Consider the following 21922-nt stretch of genomic DNA (forward strand, 5'->3'; position numbering starts at 1 on the left):
AGAAAAATAGGAACCACCTTTGATGGGAAGGTAACAGCGTTCCGTGCGCCATTGGCATTTAGTCATGCCGGCCACATTATCAAAACTCTTTGGCTTTGAAACGGAGATGAGCACCAGCCCCTAGAGTTGGGAACAACTAGCACATATGTGCAAGGGGAACCTTTACCTTTTAAACATCAGACATCAATATATGTTCCATGAACACAATCATTGGACAATTAGAGAAAGCCTCTTGAGTACAAGGTTACACTTTACATAAAGAGCCTTGAGAATTTTAGAAAATCCAATTTACACATTATCTACATTTACAAAACCTTTTTAGGCTCTTCCTAAGTTCTGTACATTGTCTAATTTATGGACAAAAATGTTTAACTTTTGGCCTTTGAAACTCATTAAAAAAAACATTGAGACAGTAAGTTGAAAAAAGTTGGTGGTGGAAGGAAGAGAACAGTATGGGTTTTTTTAAAAAACAAAACAAATGTTATCTAAGAGAAAGTTTAGATTTCATTTAACAACTTGGTTTTAATTCCAGATCAAGAGTTGAGTGCACTTGTCACTGTCTAAAACTTTTCACAAACTTTTTAAAGTTTTCTCACTCTATGTATGTTTGTGTGTGCATTTGTGTGCATACAAATTCATCCCACTGGCCATAACACAATACCACACACAGCAGCATATTTAAAAAGAAATACAGGAAGAGTATAATCTATAAAGCATCAGGAAAGCAACATTAGGTGCTCAATTGAATGTGAATTGGCATTTTATAATAATAGTAAAATAATAGATATGCTGTTCTGAACAGAAGGTCTCATCTGACTGCCAAAGAAATCCTATCAGCTATGTAAAATTTCATGGGTTTAGAAATTGAAAGTTGTGTGTTATAGAAATTTCTTGCTAGGAACTATTATTTCATCCCATATCTAGTCACGAAATTGTTGAGAATACATTTAAGAGAAATAATACCCTGTGTTTAATGTTTGGTCCCTGACTTCTCACTGTTGCCCATTTTAAGGCATGACGCAGCTCTTCCAGATAACTTAGTTTATGTAAGAGTCTAAATTAACTTTGTACATTGGAAATTGGGGAGCATGTGAAGGTTCCACACTGCATCCAGAGCCAATTTCTGTCTTAGAAGATGAAACAGGGTATCTGGTGATTTCTGTTCTTAAAACCCATATGATTGCAATGTAAGTGAGGGAAAGAAATTATGTGTCATGCAGTAAGAAAAAAGACAAGAAAATGTTTCCCTTTCCCGTTGTTTAGCTAGCCTGGTGAATAACTGTAGTTTGCATACAGTTTGAAATATTTTCGTTGTGAATTACATACACTTTCAATAAAATTAAGTAACAACATCTATTTATTAACCTATGAAAATCTATGCATCGCTCTGTTCATTTCATTTCATTTTGCTCCATATCAAATTATTTCTTTTTGTTCATTTGTCACCTAACTATGCAAATTTGCCAGGCTGTGAGTTTCCTCACATTCTTTGCATTTATTAATTACTGTTACTGATGTAGAGAGTTGAAACTCATAATTATTCATTTAGGTTTATACAACAAACAGTAATTTTTAACAAGTTTATTTAGTAATTTGGACTCAAAAGCAAGAATTTCAGGTATGTATTACTTCATGGTTCAAAATTTAAAGGAACAAACGTCGTTGAAAGTAAAATGGAAAGACTAAAATATATTTTCTGTTAGATTGTCCAAGTTACAGTTTTATATCATTGAACATGATGGTTATAGTTATTCACTTTCTAAAAATATGGGCAATTGATGACCTTAAGAAGAAAAATACAAGGTACTACATAAAATCTATGCATATCACAATACTATTAGACAATTGTAACTCATTATTTCTTAAACACACATACAACTTCGTTTTTAACACATATAATATTTAAAGAATCACCATTAATTCAGTAAGTCTTCTCTGACTCCTTCATATAGCATTGCTTCCATAAATAAGCTACTATAGATATCTCATATAGCAAATAATTATAAATTACTTTAACACTGTTTTTACTACTATGTTGAAAGTAAATATATAGACAGAGGCATTAGGCTAATTGAAAATACTGATAATGCAGTTCATTGTCTGCATTACTTGGGAAATATTTTTTTACACACTAGAAGTAATGCTATTCAGTTGAAATCTTCCTTAGAATTTACTTCGTTTCTAAATATGTTATCATACACTCTTTATGTACATGTTGTCAACTTGTAAAGCATTTCCATTACTACTATCAAGTTGACATAGAAAAATGGAGGAAAGGGAGGAGAATTCCATGCATACCTTTGGCCAGAGTCAGGTCTCATATTCCTACAGCTGGCATGTTCATAGCCTGCCGCAGCACCTTGTTGGTAGATGTGATTTATGACACAGAGAGAAGGGGGGGATACAGGGGTAAAGTTCAAACACAATTAAGTAGAAATCATTTTCAGCTCCACAGAAGAGCATGCTAAAATGTTGATCCTAATAAATGAATGGATTTCTTTTGAACTTTGTCTCGAGGCTCATAAATTAATTAGGTCATCTTTTGGAATCTTCACACATGTACTTTATATATGGGGAAATATGCTTTGTTCATAAATGTTTTAGCTGTCAAGCAACACACACACAGAGACACACCTTTTTGAATTGACAGTGGCCCATAAATAAATATAATAATGCTAGAAGTAATACTCATAATATACTTAATTACCTATATCTAATTCCCTATGTTAGTGGGTCTCAACCTTCCTAATGCCATGACCCTTTAATACAGTTCCTCATGTTGTGGTGACCCCCAACCATAAAATTATTTTATGTTTTCCGTATTTTTTCAAAAATATGTATTTTCCGATGGTCTTAGGCAACCCCAGTGAAAGGGTCGTTCAACCCCCAAAGGGGTCCCGACCTACAGGTTGAGAACCATTGCCCTATGCAATAGAAGACTTCAATAGGTTCTGATATTGAATTGTTTTTATGTGTGCTTTATCTAAAGACTTATATAGGAATTGTACACAGAAACAGTTGTATATTTTTATTGCCACTGTCCAACTACATGCTCTGATTATGATATAAGGATACCCTTCGATATTCTGTTCCAGTGGCTTTTGCCTGAAATGTTATTTGACCTACAGTAATAAAAATAGAATTGCAGATTTGTTGCTTGAAACAAGTATGAAAGTATATTTAATGACAGTCAGTTAGATTATTTGAATTCAGTACCTCGCTATTAAATAAAATATTGCTTACTTCTACAATGTATTTATTTATTGAATTCATTTGCCTCCTGTCCTGTAATAAAACAGAGCTCTGGGTAGCTTCCAACATTAAAATTATTTATAAACATATATACATTCCTCCCCAAACTACCGGTATATAAGAAACAAGCCATTTTCCTCAAAGCAGGGAAGACAAATAAGGTTTTATTATTCAAATGACATAATTTACTTATATGATGGAACTTCTAACTTGTGTCCTTTGAGTGATGATGTCATGATATCCACGTGAAGAATTTAATGTGATTATGGCTTGTTCATGCACATCAGCATGCATGTTATGGCAATCCATAATAAATGTACAAATATGACAGACTAAGTGCCATAGATTAAGACAGCAAGGCAGGGTAAGTGGCATTATTACCAGTGGCAGATTAATTCATCGAATGCAGTTTCATTCAAAATGCCAGAGAAATGACATGCATGTTAAAACCTAAACAAATTGATATTTGTGACCTGATCTAGGATAAAATACCTGATCTCTTTTTGGCTGGCCTCACTCAGTGTAACCATAAATTATTTGACAGGCAGCTGCTTATGATTAGTCTATAATAAAGAATCTATAACCGGAGTAAAAGAACCAAGAAAAATGGAGCTTTTGGCTAATATTTTTGAACAGCAGTCATATATCAAATAATTTCTCTGTTGAATAATATGATTTGCTTATTAAAAATTGCATTGATTGTGCAGACTTATTATGTGGTCAAAAATGTGCTGTTTTATTAATTGTTTCATAATAAAAGTAACTGTTGGATTCAAGATCTTGAAAAGAAGAAAAAGCTTTAGAGATCCTGCTTATTAAGCCAACTTGCAGCATATAGCAAAATTCCTATATTTCAAGAAGTCTAGAATCAAAAGTCACAAACTGAAGCATTTCATTTGTCATTTAATGATTAGCTGAAAATTTGTTTCCCCACTACCTCAGTTAATACTCATTACCACATATTACTAATTATGTTTTTCCTGACTTAATGTCATGTAAATAGAAGAAGTAATTAGCTTATTATGTTGAATAGATCTGTAGTGATCTTGCCATGAGTTAGTAGCTGCTGATGTTTATATATATGTATGTGTGTGTGTGTGTGTGTTGTATTTGTGCTGATAAATAAATAAAGGGAGACTAGTGTAGATCTATTTCAAGCTATTTAGCTCTCATCAGCTAGCCACACCCCTACTGGGATTTGAACCTGGGCTAGTAGTGAGCTCCCTCCCATATTTGGGTATACCAGGGGTTGTAACACAAATTTATATATATATAAACCCAAACCAGGGATGTCAAAGTCAATTTCATTGAGGGCTGCATCCGGATTGTGTTTGACCTTGTGAGGGTTTGGTCAGGGTGGATGTGGCCAGTTCAACATCACTCATTTCGGGGGGGAGCTATGCTGGCCCGAGCGCTCTGCCAGTGAAAACGGGCCCCCGAGTTCCATATTTGGCTGTGTTGGCCTCCTCCAACCCTCTGCCAGCAAAAAGAGAGCGGCCCTCCCGAGCTCCATTTTCCCTGGCAGAGGCACTGCAGGCCAGTCCTTCGCTGTTTCCAGGGCGGCCCTGTGGGCCAGATCTAAGCACCCCATGAGCCAGATCCAGGCCCCACATGCCTTGAGTTTGACATCCCTGAACTAAACCATGAGCAATGATTTGCCAAACAGAGTCAGCAAACTACACTGCACCAAAACCAAACAGCCTATCCCATCGTTTAATACAACATGTGAATTATTTCAGTGATATAACTGGGGATGGTAACAGTGAGTTGCTTCATCTTAATAGACCACAGTAAGCTACAAAAGGTTTCTGTTTAGTTGTAACTTATTGTCTGAGCCCATTCCTTATGATTCTAAACTCCTGCTTGTGTTTTAATGTTCTGTTGTGAACACATCAGTGACATGTTAAAGATATCCTTATTATTTCCCAAAGACACTTAACATTTTATTTCAACAACACCTATTAATTGGAATACTTCTAACCTTGGCTTACAGGAATGTAATATTCTTAAAAAGAAAAAGAAAGAAATGGGAACAGATAGCTGTTGAAATGACTAGTTGAATTTAAACCTATTTTATATAGGCCTAATTCGTCCCATCCCCTTTTCCTGCATCTGTCTCTTTCTTTTCATCTCGTTACCCAGTTTGGTCTTCTCCTAACTCCAATCATGCTCTTCCGTCTTCTACTTCTGCTCAATGGAGAAAGGGGAATATGCATTTCCCCTTTCTTATGTAAGTGATTCATGTCTGTGAGATAAAAGTTCTGTAGTTTTAGGAAAATGGAAATGCATTTAAAGACTCTCAGATCATAGTCCCTTTCAAAAGCTATGTTTGAAACACTTCAGTTCTTTCTCTGCCCTCCAATTATTTATGCTATTACCTAGTTGTTTGTTGTTTTTTACTCCAACATAATTGAATCCTAGGATTGTTTTTTGTGGAAAGAGGAAAAATGTTGTTAGGACCAGGATTCAAATCAGAGAAAGATACCTGTTGAGCTTTAGAAATGCCCGATTAAGGAAAACAAATTAACTAGCCTGATTCAAATGTGCTTGGACACTCTTCTGCAGCTGAAGTGATAACCCTTTATGGCAGGGGTGTCCAAACTTGGCAACTTTAAGACTTGTGGACTTCAACTCCCAGAATTTTCCAGCCAGCAGAGCCAGCAGAGTTGAAGTCCACAAGTCTTAAAGTTGCCAAGTTTGGACACCCCTGCTTTATGGATTTTTTGCACACCAGGACTAAAAAGTTAATGATGCATGTTTTTGCCTGTCAAAGAACTGGGCTATGGGAAGAAGAGATATTTGTTGTTATTTTATAAGGGATAAAGTTTTATTTTTACTTTTTTATGTAATAAAGACTTTTCTATTTTTATTTTTACTTTGCACTTTTTATTCTATCCCTTTTCTTTTTCTGATAAATTTGCATTCCTAAATTAAATTATATTGTATTTAACATTTTCAATAGTAAATTAAAAAAAAGAATGAAAGAAAGATCTATTTACTAGCTCTTCAAGGTCTTTCCTAATATACTTTGCCTTTTTGTCTTGTATTCTATAATAGGCAGTATAGGGTAGAACTGCTGCCCTGGGATAAGAATTGAGAGCATTAAGAGGCTCACAAGGGGACTTATTTGGCAGCAGCCTCCTGATAGGCCAGTTGGAAAATACATGTTGTTTGAACTTAGGTATTGTGATATATGAATCATAACTGTATTACTATGTGTGAATCCAACCAATAGTGGTTTAGCCTGACTTTATCTTTCTTTCAAAATAGTTCATAAAGTAAATAAATGTTTATTCGTGCTACTTTTAAGCTCTCAGAAAATAAGAAAATAAACATGACACTTTTACTGATCTATGCCTTCTTAAATAAATTCTCATTTTCCCCTTAGGGCAAATATTTTTTTTAATATGCTGAATCATTGGGTTATATACAATATTAAAGTAAGGATTTGACTTTTCAGCAGATATGGGTTTCTTAAAATATTTCAGCCTATATATTAAGGATGCCAGGGTATTGGTAAGAAATAATAAAATTCCTATTACTGACATTAACGAAATTGCAACAATTTAATTTCTTAAGACAATGAAGAAAAACTGAAAAAAATAAGAATATATCTGGAGAATATATTATGTTATAAAATGTTATGGGTCTACATATAGAGTTTTAATTGGGCCTAAGAGTAATGGATATTCTTTAAAAAAAAACCTTTGTTCAGCAATCCTTAAAATGTTCTACTCTGAAATAATATCCATTTCAGTCTATTCTGATAAATGCCAAAAGCAACCTCCCAAAATCTTGACATCTACTGGATAATTAAATATGTTTGATCTTTATAAAAATATTTCCCTGGTTTTTGTGTTATCTTTTTCATAATGAATAGCCTACTATAAAATAGTAAATGCATTTTTGATAGATTACTATTTTTGCCTTGGTAATACGATCAAATACACCTAGATTCTAAGGGAAGGTTGGTAGATAAAAAATTTCACACTGATGAGCATCAGTGAGTATTTTAAACCACAAAATTAAATATATCAAGTACTATAAAGAACAGCCAAGTTACACACATATTACTAAAAGAAATGAAGCTCCTTAATTTTTTTTAAAAAAGTGTTGAGGTAAAGCCTCAATATTATGGGATTAGAAATTGAATAACAAAATGGAATTTGTATCAAGGGAATTTTATATTAATGAGTCCTATTATATTTCCCCCTAGTTCATCATTGAGAAATGTTTCAACTGGATCTTCAAGACCTTCTAAAGTGTGTTTGGTGTGTGGAGATGAAGCCTCCGGCTGCCATTATGGAGTAGTGACGTGTGGCAGTTGCAAAGTCTTCTTTAAGAGAGCAGTGGAAGGTAAATCCTCATGTGGGTCCCCATTTTATATTTTTTCTGATATAGTTATATAGAATTTCATTGCCTTTAACTTTAAAATATGTTAAATTTATTGTTCAAAAATTATTCAAGTAGTGCATGCACCTTTATCAGAGAATACCTGATTAAAGTCTGTTGATGTTGTTAAGCTGATCATCAGTGGAACAGCTTGCTTCCAGAAGTTGTGAATGCCCCAACACTGGAAGTCTTTAAGAAGATGTTGGATAGCTATTTGTCTGAAACAGTATAGGGTTTCCTGCCTAGGCAGGGGGTTGGACTAGAAGACCTCCAAGGTCCCTTCCAACTCTACTATTGTATTGTATTGTATTGTATTGTATTGTATTTTAATTTGCTTTCACAATTCTAGTTATTTGAAACCTGATTTATGTCTTCTGCCAGATCTAAAGCAAAAATTCTCTACAGCTACAAATAAACATGTCCAAACCTTTCATAAGCTATGTAGTTTATGAAATTCTGTATAAAGACAAGCAGATGATGCATCCAACTGTTCTTCTGAAATACATAAATAATAACAAATATAGTTGAAAGCTAATTTAGGCACGACAGTTATACAGCTATGAGCCACCCTTTTAAGCATTTACATTCCTGTTTTAAAAAAGAAGTTGATTAGTTTGGAGAGGAGTGAAGTTTCCATAAAGGCAATCTGGAATTCAGGTGACTGAAATAGGCTGCATGCAGTAAAGCATTCAAGTAAACAATATTTCTGTCAGAAAATGATTTGCTGAATTCTGTATTACACTTGCCTTTTCACTTCAGTTGCCCTTTCTTCACTTGACAGTGTCTTTATTTCAACAATTTTCCTGTCATTCCCAGTTGTGTTCCTGTTTTTCATCAACATAACGAGCCTTCCTTTTTCTAGACTTATCCGTTAATCAGGGGTCTCCAACCTTGACAACTTTAAGACTTGTGAACATCAACTCCCAAAATTCCTCAACCAGCTTTGCTGGGAGTTGAAGTCTACAAGTCTTAAAGTTGCTAAAGTTGGAGACGCCTGTGTTAGATTATAGTTGGTTACGTTATTTAATTCTGCTTGCCTATGGAAATCTAGAAATTCATGGGTATAAGAGAGAATATACAGTATAACCTAATTTGGTTTTTAAAAACTCTCTGTTTCTTGTTTTTCTAATGTAAATGTTTTCTATTTTTCCATTGGGATTGCATGGGAAGTGGTGATAAAATGATAAAACATAAGTTTGAGTAAAGTGGTGTTTAGTGCAGAAGTCAGTTCTGTCAAAACAAAGTAACTGATCCATGCGAATTTACTTTCCTTTGATGTTTATAAAAGTGAAATAATTCCCCTCCCTGTCAATACTTTCCCCCATTGAGACAAAGCAACATGTCTACATAAAGCAAAGAGTCTCATGTAGGTAGATGGACTGTAATCTCAGAGATTAATGAAGATCTCTGATGGAATATTTTAATCAAAATTATAAATGAATTACAAACTCAAAGTTTAATATAAAATTGTTATGACAACTTCATCTGGCTACTGGTCTTTTAGTGCTAACAAGAAAAGCTGTGATTAATATTGGATTACCTGACTTGTATATAGAAGTTTGGTTGATAATGTGTCAGTGGGACTGGAAAAACATCTGCATCAAAGCATGTGGAAACATATTTGTCTGTTGCTAATATTTTAAGGGATAATTAAGGTGGTTGCTGTGTTTGTATAAACACCCAGCATCTTTGCAACTTGATAATGTTTTTTATACATCTGGAGATACTTTCAGATGTAAGCTACAAAATGCTTCCATGTATTTTGACCAAATTTGATAGTTTGGCAATTATATTGCCCCTGCAGCGTAACGGCAAGGTATCGTACCAGGTCACTTTTGACTGGGCTTCTTTCTCATCTGCTTTAGCTTCTACTTTTTGCAACAAGTAAAAAAATTAAGACCATGTAGCTATATTCAGAAATATAATTAAGGAACCAACTTACCTGTAAAAGTGTTAAATTTCTCTAAGATTATGCAGTGCAAATCATCTGTTTCATGTTATGTAAAAGATCAATATTGGGAGCTATGAATATTTAGCTACTTATGAGATAAATAAACTATGCTAGTGTAAAGAAGTATATTATTAATTGAGATGGGATAAGTGAATATATAACCTTAATTTTGTATATATTTAATGTGGACTGTGTTCTGTTCTTATAGATATTTACTCACAAGATAGTTCAGCATTTCCCATTTAAAATAAGTCTACTTGAGATTGCAATTTCATACTTAATTATTTATTTTTTTTAAAAAAATAATTAGCTGTCTTAATCTGTTTATAATTAAAATATATCCAGTTTTGCTATTGGTTTGTCTTTTGGAAGAAAAAGATGATTCCCTGTGATGGTACTGACCGCTAAAACATATCTAGCTATGAACTATTCAACAAATCATACTGAATAAAGCACAATTGGATGATCTCATTCAATAGGTTAAACTATAAATCATGACTAAATGTAACAGTGATTGCATTTGGAGAACATACAAGCACAACCAAATACATTTTGTGATAGCTTAGCTTGTTCTCCAAAACTAGTCACGTCTAGATACTATTTCCAATTCTGAGTAGTCAAAATTGCAAGTAAGGATTTCAATGTTGTCACAGCTGATCTTACATATATATGCCAGATTAGAACTTTCTATAGAAAGGGTGTCAAACTCAAGGCTCCTGGATTGGATCTAGCCCGCTGGGTGTTTAGATCCCAAACTGTTTTTGCTGGCAGAGGGTTGCAAGAGGCCATTCCAGCTGAAAAAGGAACTTACGAGGGCCACTTGCAGCCAGCTCTCCCAAGGTCTGTTTTCTCTGGCAGAGGGCTGCAGGAGATTGTCCCAGCCGAAAATGGAGATCAGGAGTCCATTTTTGGCTGGCAGAGCAGTCAGACCACTCGTGCCACTGACACAAGTGATATCAAGCTGGCCACACCCACCCTGGACATGCCCCCCCACCCCAAGGTCAAACACAACCCTGATACGGCCCTCAATGAAATAGAGTTTGTCATCCCTCTTCTAGAGTAACTGTTTATTTTAATGCTAAAATTTATTTCAAAACCAAACATTATTTTTACTTAAGAAAAGTATAAATATTTTAATGTCATAATTGGTTTTATGTGAAAGGTTAATGCCTTGCTACTCTTCATGGTGTGGCATCCAAATGCTTACAAAGGAAGTAGTGTTCATGTATCAAAATTGAAAATAAATGTCGGTGTTGTAATATGCTGCATATTAGCAATTTGTAGGTGACAATTTTTAAATATCGTGCTATCTCCTTATCTACAAAGATCAAAACTGGGCGGGCAATGGTTTTCCCTATGACAGTTTATGAAAGCAAAAAAGGAACTTTGAAGTAGCAAGACAGAAAGAATATTGATGTTTTTGAACTTTGATGCTGGACTAGACTCCTGAGAATATCTTGACTAATCAAGGAAATAAACAAATGAATCATTCAACAAATCAATGCTCTTAGTTGAGGTACAATTATCCAAGCTGAAAATAAAATATTTTGGATGTATTTTGCAAAAAAATCCTGCTCTCTTGAGAAGTCTTGGGAAATATGGATTTGATAGGACATAATTAATCAATGTTACACATTATATTTTAGGATGCTCTATGTAAAAATTGGGTAGAAGTAATATTAAAAACTTACTAATTCTATTTTTCTTCTATTTCTTAAAAGACAGATTTAAAAGAAGGTTGATTTAAATTATCCTTACCTGCTGCTTTCTGTAATGTATTATTTTTATCTGAATCATTTATTAGCACGATCTTTTATATTATACTTCTTTATATTCTCCTTTTACTTCAGCACTAATGGAACTAGTATTTTTCCATTAAAGTCTGCAGTTTCTTTAATTCACTTTTCAAGGCCAGTATCCCCTTGGAATTCAATATTTATTTATTTGGCTTTCTAGTATTATCATAGAATCTGTTTTAGATGCAGTCTTTCAAACACACACGTAGGCTATTCGCCATTTATCATAGCAACCTGTTTTAGTATATTCTGGAAATGTTGGAAAATTTACAGTAGTGAATACAGAGTTGACTAAAATGTGGTTCATTGTATTGAATTATGTGTAAAATTAAGATCTATTAATTTTCATTGCAGATATTCTAAGCATAGTTGTATCTGGTGAAGTCTGTTTTTTTAAAAAATTTGCTAATCCAACTTTCCTTAATTTGAGTGGATTTAGTGCACTGTATGAACATGTTAACTATATTTTGAACATTATGACCATCAGAAAAAGATAACACAATTAGGCCCAATTTATTTAACTTCCTTAGGAATGGAACAAAATGGAATTCTGATCCCAATTGAGGTTGTAAGTCGACGGCTATCTATAAACATTAAACAAGTGAAATGTTTTTGTATATTGCTGCTACATATTTCTCCTTAATATAATTTGTTATATGAAAACAGAAATTCTCTTATTTCTTTTATCACAGCTGTTAAGAAATAAGGTACTTTTATCAGGCTGTTTGACATCTAAGACCTGATTCTATCCTTAGCAATGCTAGCTGAAACTGAAAATGATGATGCTTATTTGTTCTGATATTATGTTTTAAGACAGTGCAGACAAAAACTAATAAAAGCATTCATAGTTTCAGACACATGTGAACTTTAAAAAGGCAAGAGAGCAAGCCAATATTCCGTTAAGAGAATAATAAACATGCCCATGCTGTTTCTTTCTTATAGCTTACCTGACTGTCTGTCTGTCTAGCTGCTATTATTTTATTAAGAATTTTAATTATAACAGTGACGTATAATACATGCTAAATTTAAAGAAATAGAAGAGAAAGAAAGACTAAACAGTGGAAACAATAGAAAAAGAGAGATGAATGAAAAAAATAAGAATATAATAAAGAAGGAAAAAAGAAATATACAAAGAAGTGACTTCCACTTTCATCATAACAGATATAAATAACTTTATATATTTTCATGGCTATATAAATTTAAATGTTAGCAAATTTATGAAAACGTGTTAGAAATCAATGAATGGAATTTTTAAAAATTACAACTTAAAAGCTGACATTTTGTCCAACCAAAACTATTTTTAAAGGTTCTCTTGTATCCTCCTTACAGGTAATCCTCAGCTCACAATTGTGCCTGGAATCTTCAGTTGTTGACCAAAGTATTAATTGAGATGTTATGTAACCATTTTGCTCAACAACTGCATTCTCAGCTTTGCCACTGCCAGTTAAGTGATTGTGAGTTTGTCAAGCAGATTATGAGGGTTGGGGGGAGGCCCTGTGAGACCCATTGTAGGCTACAGGGGCCACTAGGCTATAGAAACCTACAGAGGACTGGGAGGCCTCAGTGGCTACAGAGCCCAGCAGTACCTGTGATTTGAAAAGAGACTTCCCAATGATTGCAATAATTGTGCTGCTTGCATTCTGCTTACACGATGGCATGCAGAAAGGTGGTGCTCTGTATTGACTGGGTATACCTGCCAGCAGCACAGAAAAACACAAAGATAAGTGGAACAATTTACATGGGCTGCTGGTCCTACAACTGGTCAAAGTCTCCAGGTATGTGGAGTGGGAGTAGGCCCGGGGCCTTCAGCATTGTGGTAGCTTTTATGTGGTGGCAGACCGGTAGACGCTGATATGAAGGGAGAGCAAATATGGGCTAGTTACAGTATTTCTGCAGTCAGTCATAAGGGTGGGCGGACTGACAAGCTCCTATACTTTTAGAATGTGACCATGGGGAAGCTGAAATGGCTATAACTTTGGGGTATAGGTCATAAGTCCGTTTGTTTGGCACCATTGTCATTTTGAATGGTTGCTGAATAAATAATTGTTAAGCAAAGATTACCCGTACTTGGTCAAACTGTTTTTATGTTCTTCCACAGGAGTGGTTTTCAAAGCTGGTTTGTCTGCTTCTATAGTTCCTATAGTTTCCAAATAATATTATACATTGTTAGTTATTTCAGTTAGCTAATTGCAATTCTTTCTAGAACTTTATAAAACTAATTTTCTCTGTTAACTTCTTTTTCCTTTATCAGTTCTTAGCATTAAGAATCACTTAGGTTTCACTGAAAGTCACCTTAACTTGCAAGTCTCCTAAATTGACAGAAATGCTATTTCCATAATACTGGACCGGGGTGGGGGGTGGGGGGTGGGGGGCAGTACGACTGGTACAGATCAAATTCAATTAATCTGGTTAAATGTACTGTTCTAAGCTAAATAATGTCTGTTTAGAGGAATGAGAAACATGTATTTGCCCCACTGTGTTTACAAAGGACATATTGATCATTCTACCCTGGGCAAGGGTTAATTAAACACTTCACAGCAACAGTGAAAATAAGTGTTACAATCTCTTTTGTGAAACAACTGAGAGTATCCATCACAAATTAAATACAGACTTGGAATTATGTACTCACTCTTGATTTTTCTGCTTCTTTTAGGAACTTGTTCTTTAATTTTCTTTAAGGCATTATGCTTCATATAGCAATCACTCAATATCAATCCTAATTACATCTTTGTTCAGTATACACATACGTTAAAATTCATTAAAACTCCACCTTAAAACCCCAAATCTGTCCATTTTAATTAGTCAAAGGATATCTTGTGATGTTCCAGTGTTTTCAGCTAAGCCCCATTTTATAATATACAGTTACAATGGATATATAGTTACAGGAATATGTGGTTAACACGAATCTTGCTTGAAGATAATACATTTATTTATTTTAAGTTCTATTTTTTACCTGATTACATTTTTTTAAAAGTCATGTAGTCACCCATAATAGTAATAACCACATAATGCTATAAATAATATCACATAACAATAGGTAATTAACAGTCAAATATAAAAATAATAAAATACACAAAGTTAAAAAATCTGAAACATTTATAAAATGCTGGCCTAAAACCTGAGGGATAAGCTAGGTCTTAATGACTTTCCAAAAATCCAGGGAGAGGCTATTCTGTAAGAATAGGAATAGCCACTGTAGAAAAGCCTTGGTTTCTAGATCCCACCAGATGGCATTATTTTGTATTTAGGACCTGGAGGATGCCTACCTATCTGACTTCATGGGACAAGTATGTTGTATGTCCTTAGAATTATGTGGGCCCACAAATAATCTGGCCCTGTATTATACAAGGCTTTAGAAGTGATAATCATTGCTTTGAATTACACCTTTTTAAAAAGGTAGTTAATGCAACTCATAGTAACCATGTTCCCTCCAGAATTGCATATGCTGCTGGATTTTGGACCAGTTGAAGTTTCTGCATGGTCTTCAAGGGCAAACTCACATATAGTGCCATGTTTCCCAGAAAATAAGACCTGGTTTATTTTCTTATGGGCCCCAAAATAAGCATCTGGTGTCCGACTTCTTTTGTAGCCACTTGTGGCCAGTTGCTGCATGGCTCATTGCACTGGTGCCGCTGCTCACAGCATGACACTATGTGGTTCGAAGTGCCATGCCACCACTCGCAGGAGGAGGCTGGGTGGCTTGTCGTGCTGTTGCTATAACTTACTAAGTTTACAAGCAGAAAATACTATATTTTCTGTTTATTTACACTTATGTTGGTTTCTTTCTAATTTGAAAATACCCTGTTTCCCTGAAAATAAGACCTTCCCAGATAATAAGCCCAATCAGGCTTTTGAGCGCATGTGCTAAAATAAGCCCTACCCCCCAAAAATAAGCCCTCCTCGAAAATATTGCAACACAGCAGGTGCCATGTGGTGACCATGCTTGTCTCTTCCTACACCTCAAAAATAATAAGATCTCCCCCAAAATAAGGCCAAGTGCTTATTTCAGAGGTCAAAAGAAAATAAGACCCTGTCTTATTTTTGGGGAAAACATAGGTACGTATAACAGAAGAATGCATTGTGTTTAATATCAATGGAGTATATCCAGTGTTGAATGATTGCATTTTTACTTGCTGATGGGTTTCTCTGATTATTTATCTAACTGGTCTTATTAGCTGCCCCACACTAAAAAATACATGCCTCATATCAAATCTGGAAGGTCCTATGAATTCCGTACTGAAGACTTTGGCTATTCATGAAAGGAATGTAGGTACAGATGTTATTAATTCTTTTTTTCTCAAGTGGTACCTCTCAGAGCTTGCTTGTTTTCTTGCAGATGTTTCATTACCCAAACTAGGTAACATCATTAGTGTTAGTTTGTGGGAGTGGTCTTAGAGATTCTTCAGTTGGGCTGTTTGCTTTTGGCTTCTTTAAGTTTCTTGATTGGGATATTGTTTACTTGATTGATGGTTTGATGTTAACCTCAGTTAATCTATGCTGAACTGGGTGCTGATAGCTGGTGGAAAGGTGCTTTGGGTCTTTTTGGACTGGGTGATAGTCTTTTTTGCATAGTCTATAAATGTTGCTAATGTCTATGTGTCTGTTGGTGGCTGATTTGTCAAGAGTGTCAGGCTTCTTGAAATTCCCTGCTGTTTTTGAACTGTGGAAGTTTACAATCATTATTTACACATGAAGGATTTTAAATTCTTTGCATTTCTGGAAGCTACCTGCACCTGCAATTCAAGTAGTGAATTTAGTGTATTTACAGACAAGTATTTAAAGTAATGTAATTATTGGTGAACAACAACTTGCTTCTATATGTGTATGAGCAATGTGTTATTACCAAACTTTTCCTATTTTATATCTTTTTTCCTAGCAATTATATATAATTTGATATTTTTTTTTGGAATGAAGTACATAAATTATGCCTTTATATGTTTTTAAATTTTTTTAATGTTGGATTGACTATATTCATATTTTAAAACATCACATTACTTTTTTTTGTTTTCCTGCTTATTTATATTCTGATCAGCTAAATGAAATATTTTCCATATTTCATTATAGTTTGTTTTCTAAGTTTCTTTTTTGCTTTAAATTTTGGGCTAACCTGATCTAGACAACATGTTTAATGTAACTTAACAGAATGTATTTTACTTAATGTTATAATGCAGCCATTTTTATTAGCTGACCTATTTCTAATGAGATCTAATATTACTTGCCATGGAATTATTTTTAGTAACAAATCTATTTTTAACTTCACAGTGAACCACACCCAGCTTTATATAATATTGGTCAAAATATTATAATAGAATAAGTTCAGACACAAGGTCCAATATTGCAGAATGTATTGGGATTTATTTACGTGCAAGATATTACATTTGCATAGCTGGTGTTTGTTTCAAAGACAAATAGTGTTTTCTGTAATTGGAGTCAACAGTATAGATTCACAATTATCAGACAATAAGATTATTTAGTTAGGTATTATGTCTTGCTTATCTATTTTAGAGAATACACAAGGGATGTGTACATTTAAGGAGATATTTGCAAAAAAAATCAAAACCATATAAAAATATAAAAACACAGATTTAATTAACAATAACTTTGGTATTAACTTTATTTAACAATTAAAAGTGGCTAAAGAAATGTGTATACCAGTATCTGCTTGTACGTCTTTGGTTGTTCGGGTTTTCTCCCGCGTAGAATTGGAAGTATCACGTGAAGATACTTCCAATTCTACGCGGGAGAAAACCCGAACAACCAAAGACGTACATACAAACACCCGCGAAAACCTCAGAAAACAGTATCTGCTTGTTTAAACACTGAGAGAGTGGGTGCCAAATGTAGCACTTGAGACGGGGTTTAGGTTGCTTGAGTGCAATGCAGAAGGCTTCCCAATTTTGCGTATTGGAAAGAAGGGCCTTTGATAGCTGGACATCCTCGAAAACCATCTCAAAAGATGGTTATTCTGAAGGGCTTGTAATGTTTTGATTGCAATATCATTAAATATATCATTTATTGATTGATTCAATTTATATGCTTCCCAACTCACAGTTCAAGGTGATTGACAACAACGTTATGGTTCAGCCTTTCTCAGTTTATATTTCTTTGGTATGTTAATGTAGTAAGAAGTCAGACATTAACTACTCTAGTGTAAATAATGAAGTGAATGATACAAATGATTTCTCTAACTTGAAATGAGTCTTGGAATCTTTTCAGATCAAAATACTTCATGCCTTTAATCAAACAAAAGATCAAATAATAGCTACCTTTACTTTGCTTTCTGAAAGTCTTTTTGAACTTGAGAATTGGATAGGTATGGTTCAAAGAAATCCACCGTAGAAGCAGTGGTCTCTACAGACATGCACTTCTTTGTTCACATAAGAGAAAACAAAACATAGTTACCTACTGCATCAAAGCTTCTTCAGCTCGGTTTTCTTTGAAGACGTTTAGCTTCTCATCCAAGAAGCTATAATATGAACTGTTTGTAATATAAACAGTTTGATATTTGCGTTGTATGCTCTGCAGATAAAATATCCTACCCTTTTCCTACCTTCTTGTTCAAACTGATAAAGAAAAAAATCATTCTGAAATGTATTTCAAAAGAGAATTTTGATGAAATTCTTATGAATCCAACATGGCCTTGTAATGAATTAATGCAAGGTAGACAAGAATTCTGAATATCTTGTCTTTCACTGTATGATAATCTCAGCAGTACATTCTTTCTTATTTCTTAGGTTTTAATTTCTTACTTCTTAGGTTTTAATTACTTCTTAGGTTTCGATTATCAGACAAAGAGTGAAACAAGGATACATCTTGCTTCTCTTATTTTAACTTTATATTCATTATTAGTAGAAGTTTGACAAGTTGTATCCCAGTGCTGACCAACCAATTTCTTTTGTTCATTTTATGAAGTGTTAATATCTCAACGATACAAGTGAGTCTTAGAGTCTTGCCCACTGTTACAGAGAGGAAAGACTGGTTGACAGGTACAATGAAACTAAAATCTTCGTCAATTATCAGTCATCAGTAGTTTTAGTACCAATCAATCAAAAGTTTTTAAATATCTCAGTGTTTCTCTGCAAGGCCCAGCAATCTGGCAAGCACAACAAGGGCCAGCACCACCTGGGTCCACAAACTCTGAAATGCTATTCTCTGAGATGGCAATAATTATGTCCCAGATGCAACAGGAATATTTAGAACTCGGGTCATGAGCCATCTGTTATACAGGGCGCAAATTTGCTATTATTATGACGTGTGTTCTGTTGAAGCTGTCCAATCCAAGTTTCCATGTACTCTGTTGCAAATAGCCCAATAGGTATCTAAATCTCCAATAAGACTGGAATCCGGTTTCGTCTCATGCATATTCCTTCACCACCTGTAATTTGTTCATACTAACGTCTTCCCATGTTGCTTGACTTTGCAAGATAACTTTGTGCTGATATGAAAGTCAGAGTTGATCTACATTTAATTTTTTTTTGGCTTATCAACTCTATTTAATTGCTTGGTTGGAGTTAAAGCAATGAACGTTTACAGCTTCAGATATTTAATATGACTTAGGTACAAATGCTGTTTGCACGGGGCAGGTTTGTTTGGAACATGTCTAGCTAATATCTAAAAACAAGGATAACCTTTAAACTTGTTTGATCTAATGTCCTACAAGAAAGAAAGATTCAATAATATACCTATAAAGAGGAAAATTGCCCCTATCCCCAGAAGGGAGTATAATCAATTTCTCACTACAATCTGCACTGCTCTTTTTATAATGCTTGTTAAATTGACCTAATAATACTTGTACCAAGCCCTAGTTATGATACTTCAGAGAAAGAGAATACCTTCCTTTCAGCTAACAGGTCACATTTAGAACAGAATAATAGAATTGGAAGGGATCTTAGAGGTTGTCTAGTTCAGTGGTGGGTTCCTACTGGTTCGGATTGGTTCTGCCGAACCAGTAGTGGTTTGGCGGCCTGGGTCGCTGGAACTGGCAAGCTGAATGGTTCTCCTACAGTGCCGCCATCTTGATTTTTGGTTCTGCACATGCGCAAAACAATTTTCATTGCAAATTTTTTATTTGTTAACGTTTTCTGCATATACAGACCTATTTTTGTGCAAATGTGCATGCACACACCAAACTGGCAGTAATGCCGGCAGCAAAACACCCCTCGTCTAGTTCAAGCCCATGCTAACCTAATTGGACAATGTGACCAGTGACACTTGGGAAAGGGATCATTTACTATTTTAATTATACTGAAACTGCAGGGAATATTTAGAGTTGGTTTTACAATTGATGGTGGCAATATGATGTATCCAATAAAGAAGTTTGAGGAAGATTCGGGTCTTAGAGTTCTAATTTGCTTGGATTCGTTAGTCGGAACCTTGATATATATATAAATTTTATAAAAATAAAATTGAATAGACCACATAAAACTTCAGAGCCAATTCCCAAGATTTTTTAAAAAAACCATAGGAAATAAAAATCAGGCAGTTCAATAAGTACTGGAACCCAAAATAGGAGCAAAATAAAAACATACTTACCATTTTCCTAAAATGGATAGTATGAAGGCCATCCAGGCTTCTTTGGGCAAGCTACCTATAATGATGGGAAGCCATCCAGAAGACTTGTCACTGAGGATCTCCACTTTCATCTCTTGAGGTGAAAGAATCAGAAGCCAAACAGTGGAAAGCTTATGCCATTGTCCCCACATCTTTCACAGAATTTTACTGAAAGACTTTACAGCTTGTAGCTATGCCATCTTTTTCCCTCTAGGGCAGTGATGGCCAACCTTTTTGTCCTCATGTGCCAAAATCACATGCACGTATGCAACAGCACGCACACATGTGCCCACACACACAATGCAATGCATGTCACCCCCTGTGCATGTGTCTATGACCCCTCCATGCTCCCCTGCCACCTACATTTCCCCTGCCCCATGTGCATGCGTACGACCCTCCACTGCTCCCCGTTTTGGGCCTAGTAGATCTCCCTGAAGCCTCCTGTACCGCGTCCCATTTTGGGCTGAGCAGGCCTCCCTGAAGCTCCCTGTGCATGCATGCACAATCCCCCCCATGCACGTGTGATGTCTCCCGCATGCGCACCAGGACCTGAAAATCAGATGGCCAGCGAGAGGCATGCATGCATGCGTGTTGGAGCTGAGCTAGGCAATGGCTTGCTTGCCGACAGAGAGGACTATACGTGTCACCTGTGGCATGCCTGCCATAGGTTCACCATCATGACTCTAGGGGAAAGAACTTTTAAGGAAGAATGATGATATAGCTGCAGGAATTTATTTTTGTTTGCAAAGCTATACTTTGTCAATCTAGGACCATCCAGTGATAAGGACTGCCTATTCAAATATTCATGTTTAAACAGGAAGGAAAGTATTGGTGCTTTGTGGGAATAAATGAGTTTTGATGCTATAGATTGATAAACTGGAAATAAATTGACAGGTTTTTGAATGAATCTATTGTGAATGAAATAGAAGCAAAGGATTCCTAAGATTCGGTTGACTAGTATTGCTTGCTTAGGCTGCCTGTTATATTTTGTAGCTACATGTACCAGTGAGTGGAAAGAATGTTGGTGTTGGAAGGCTACTATACGAACAGAAAAAAAGTGTAAATTTTGGAAAAATGAAAATGAGTTACATTATTTAAATATAGTAACTTTATTTTCTTTTATATTTAAAATAACACTTGTACTTAAGTAATGTTTTTTTTGTTTTGCCCCAGTTGTGGCCTTCACTTACACCTAGTATGCTAGTATAAAGTGTTGAAAGCTCAACAATTCTTTTTTCCCCCAGTTCCACACATATATATTGTGATCAATCATTCGCAGATACATTTCATCCAATTTTCATACGTAAACCCAAGAGAAGTGGCTTATTACTTACTAGTTTACAATTACTTACTAGTTTACAATCAGACTGTTCAGGCTTAAACAGAATTGGAAAAGTTAATTATCACAAGGTCTAGTTTGCTCTAACAATAAGTAACCAGTCATGGTGAAAAAACTGAATATAGATGCAATATTTTATAATATGGCTGGGGTTTGAACATGCCGTTGAATTTGCATTGCAAAATGTTTTTAGGGGCTGCGCTAATTTATTTCCCAGATTGTTCTAACCAGTTTGCGAGCAGTAAAACAAGGTTATATAATTGACATGTGATGTAGCCTAAAATAGTGAATGCAAACATAGGCTGCTGTTGCTGGGCAGTTGGCAACTGCTAAAAGAGGGAAGAAAAAAAGAAAACTCTTTAGTATATAAAACAGACTTTATAAAGATTAAAACGCAGCGGTCAACAGAGCATGCCCCCATCCTAGAGACATGCAATGTGGAAAACTTTTATAGTTGCTCAGTAATACAGTAACCTTTTTAATACATTTATTAAAGGTATTTTCAATAACATAAAGAAATTATTTCGACAATGTTTCAAGAGCTAGGACTTTGAATTTAACATACAGGTATGTACCTTTTGCTCTTACTTCAAAACACAGAGCTTCTGAACCACAGCTCAAATAACCTTTCCAACCCATCTA

The 21922-nt window shown here is 34.9% G+C and overlaps 1 protein-coding gene across 3 annotated transcripts in view; it reads left to right on the top strand.

Moving 5' to 3' along the window:
* Positions 1-21922, top strand: part of NR3C2 (nuclear receptor subfamily 3 group C member 2) — a 153068-nt gene that overhangs the window by 80035 nt on the left and 51111 nt on the right. For 2 of the 3 annotated variants that reach the window (XM_081959639.1, XM_081959640.1), the window contains exon 3: positions 7469-7620. In XM_081959639.1, the coding sequence (XP_081815765.1) occupies positions 7469-7620 (152 nt within the window). The remainder of the gene's footprint in view (positions 1-7468; positions 7621-21922) is intronic. The other variant, XM_081959641.1, reaches the window with a different exon arrangement.

Source organism: Natrix helvetica, assembly GCF_964273705.1.
Source record: "Natrix helvetica genome assembly, chromosome: 7".
NCBI classification, from domain to species: Eukaryota; Metazoa; Chordata; class Lepidosauria; order Squamata; family Natricidae; genus Natrix; species Natrix helvetica.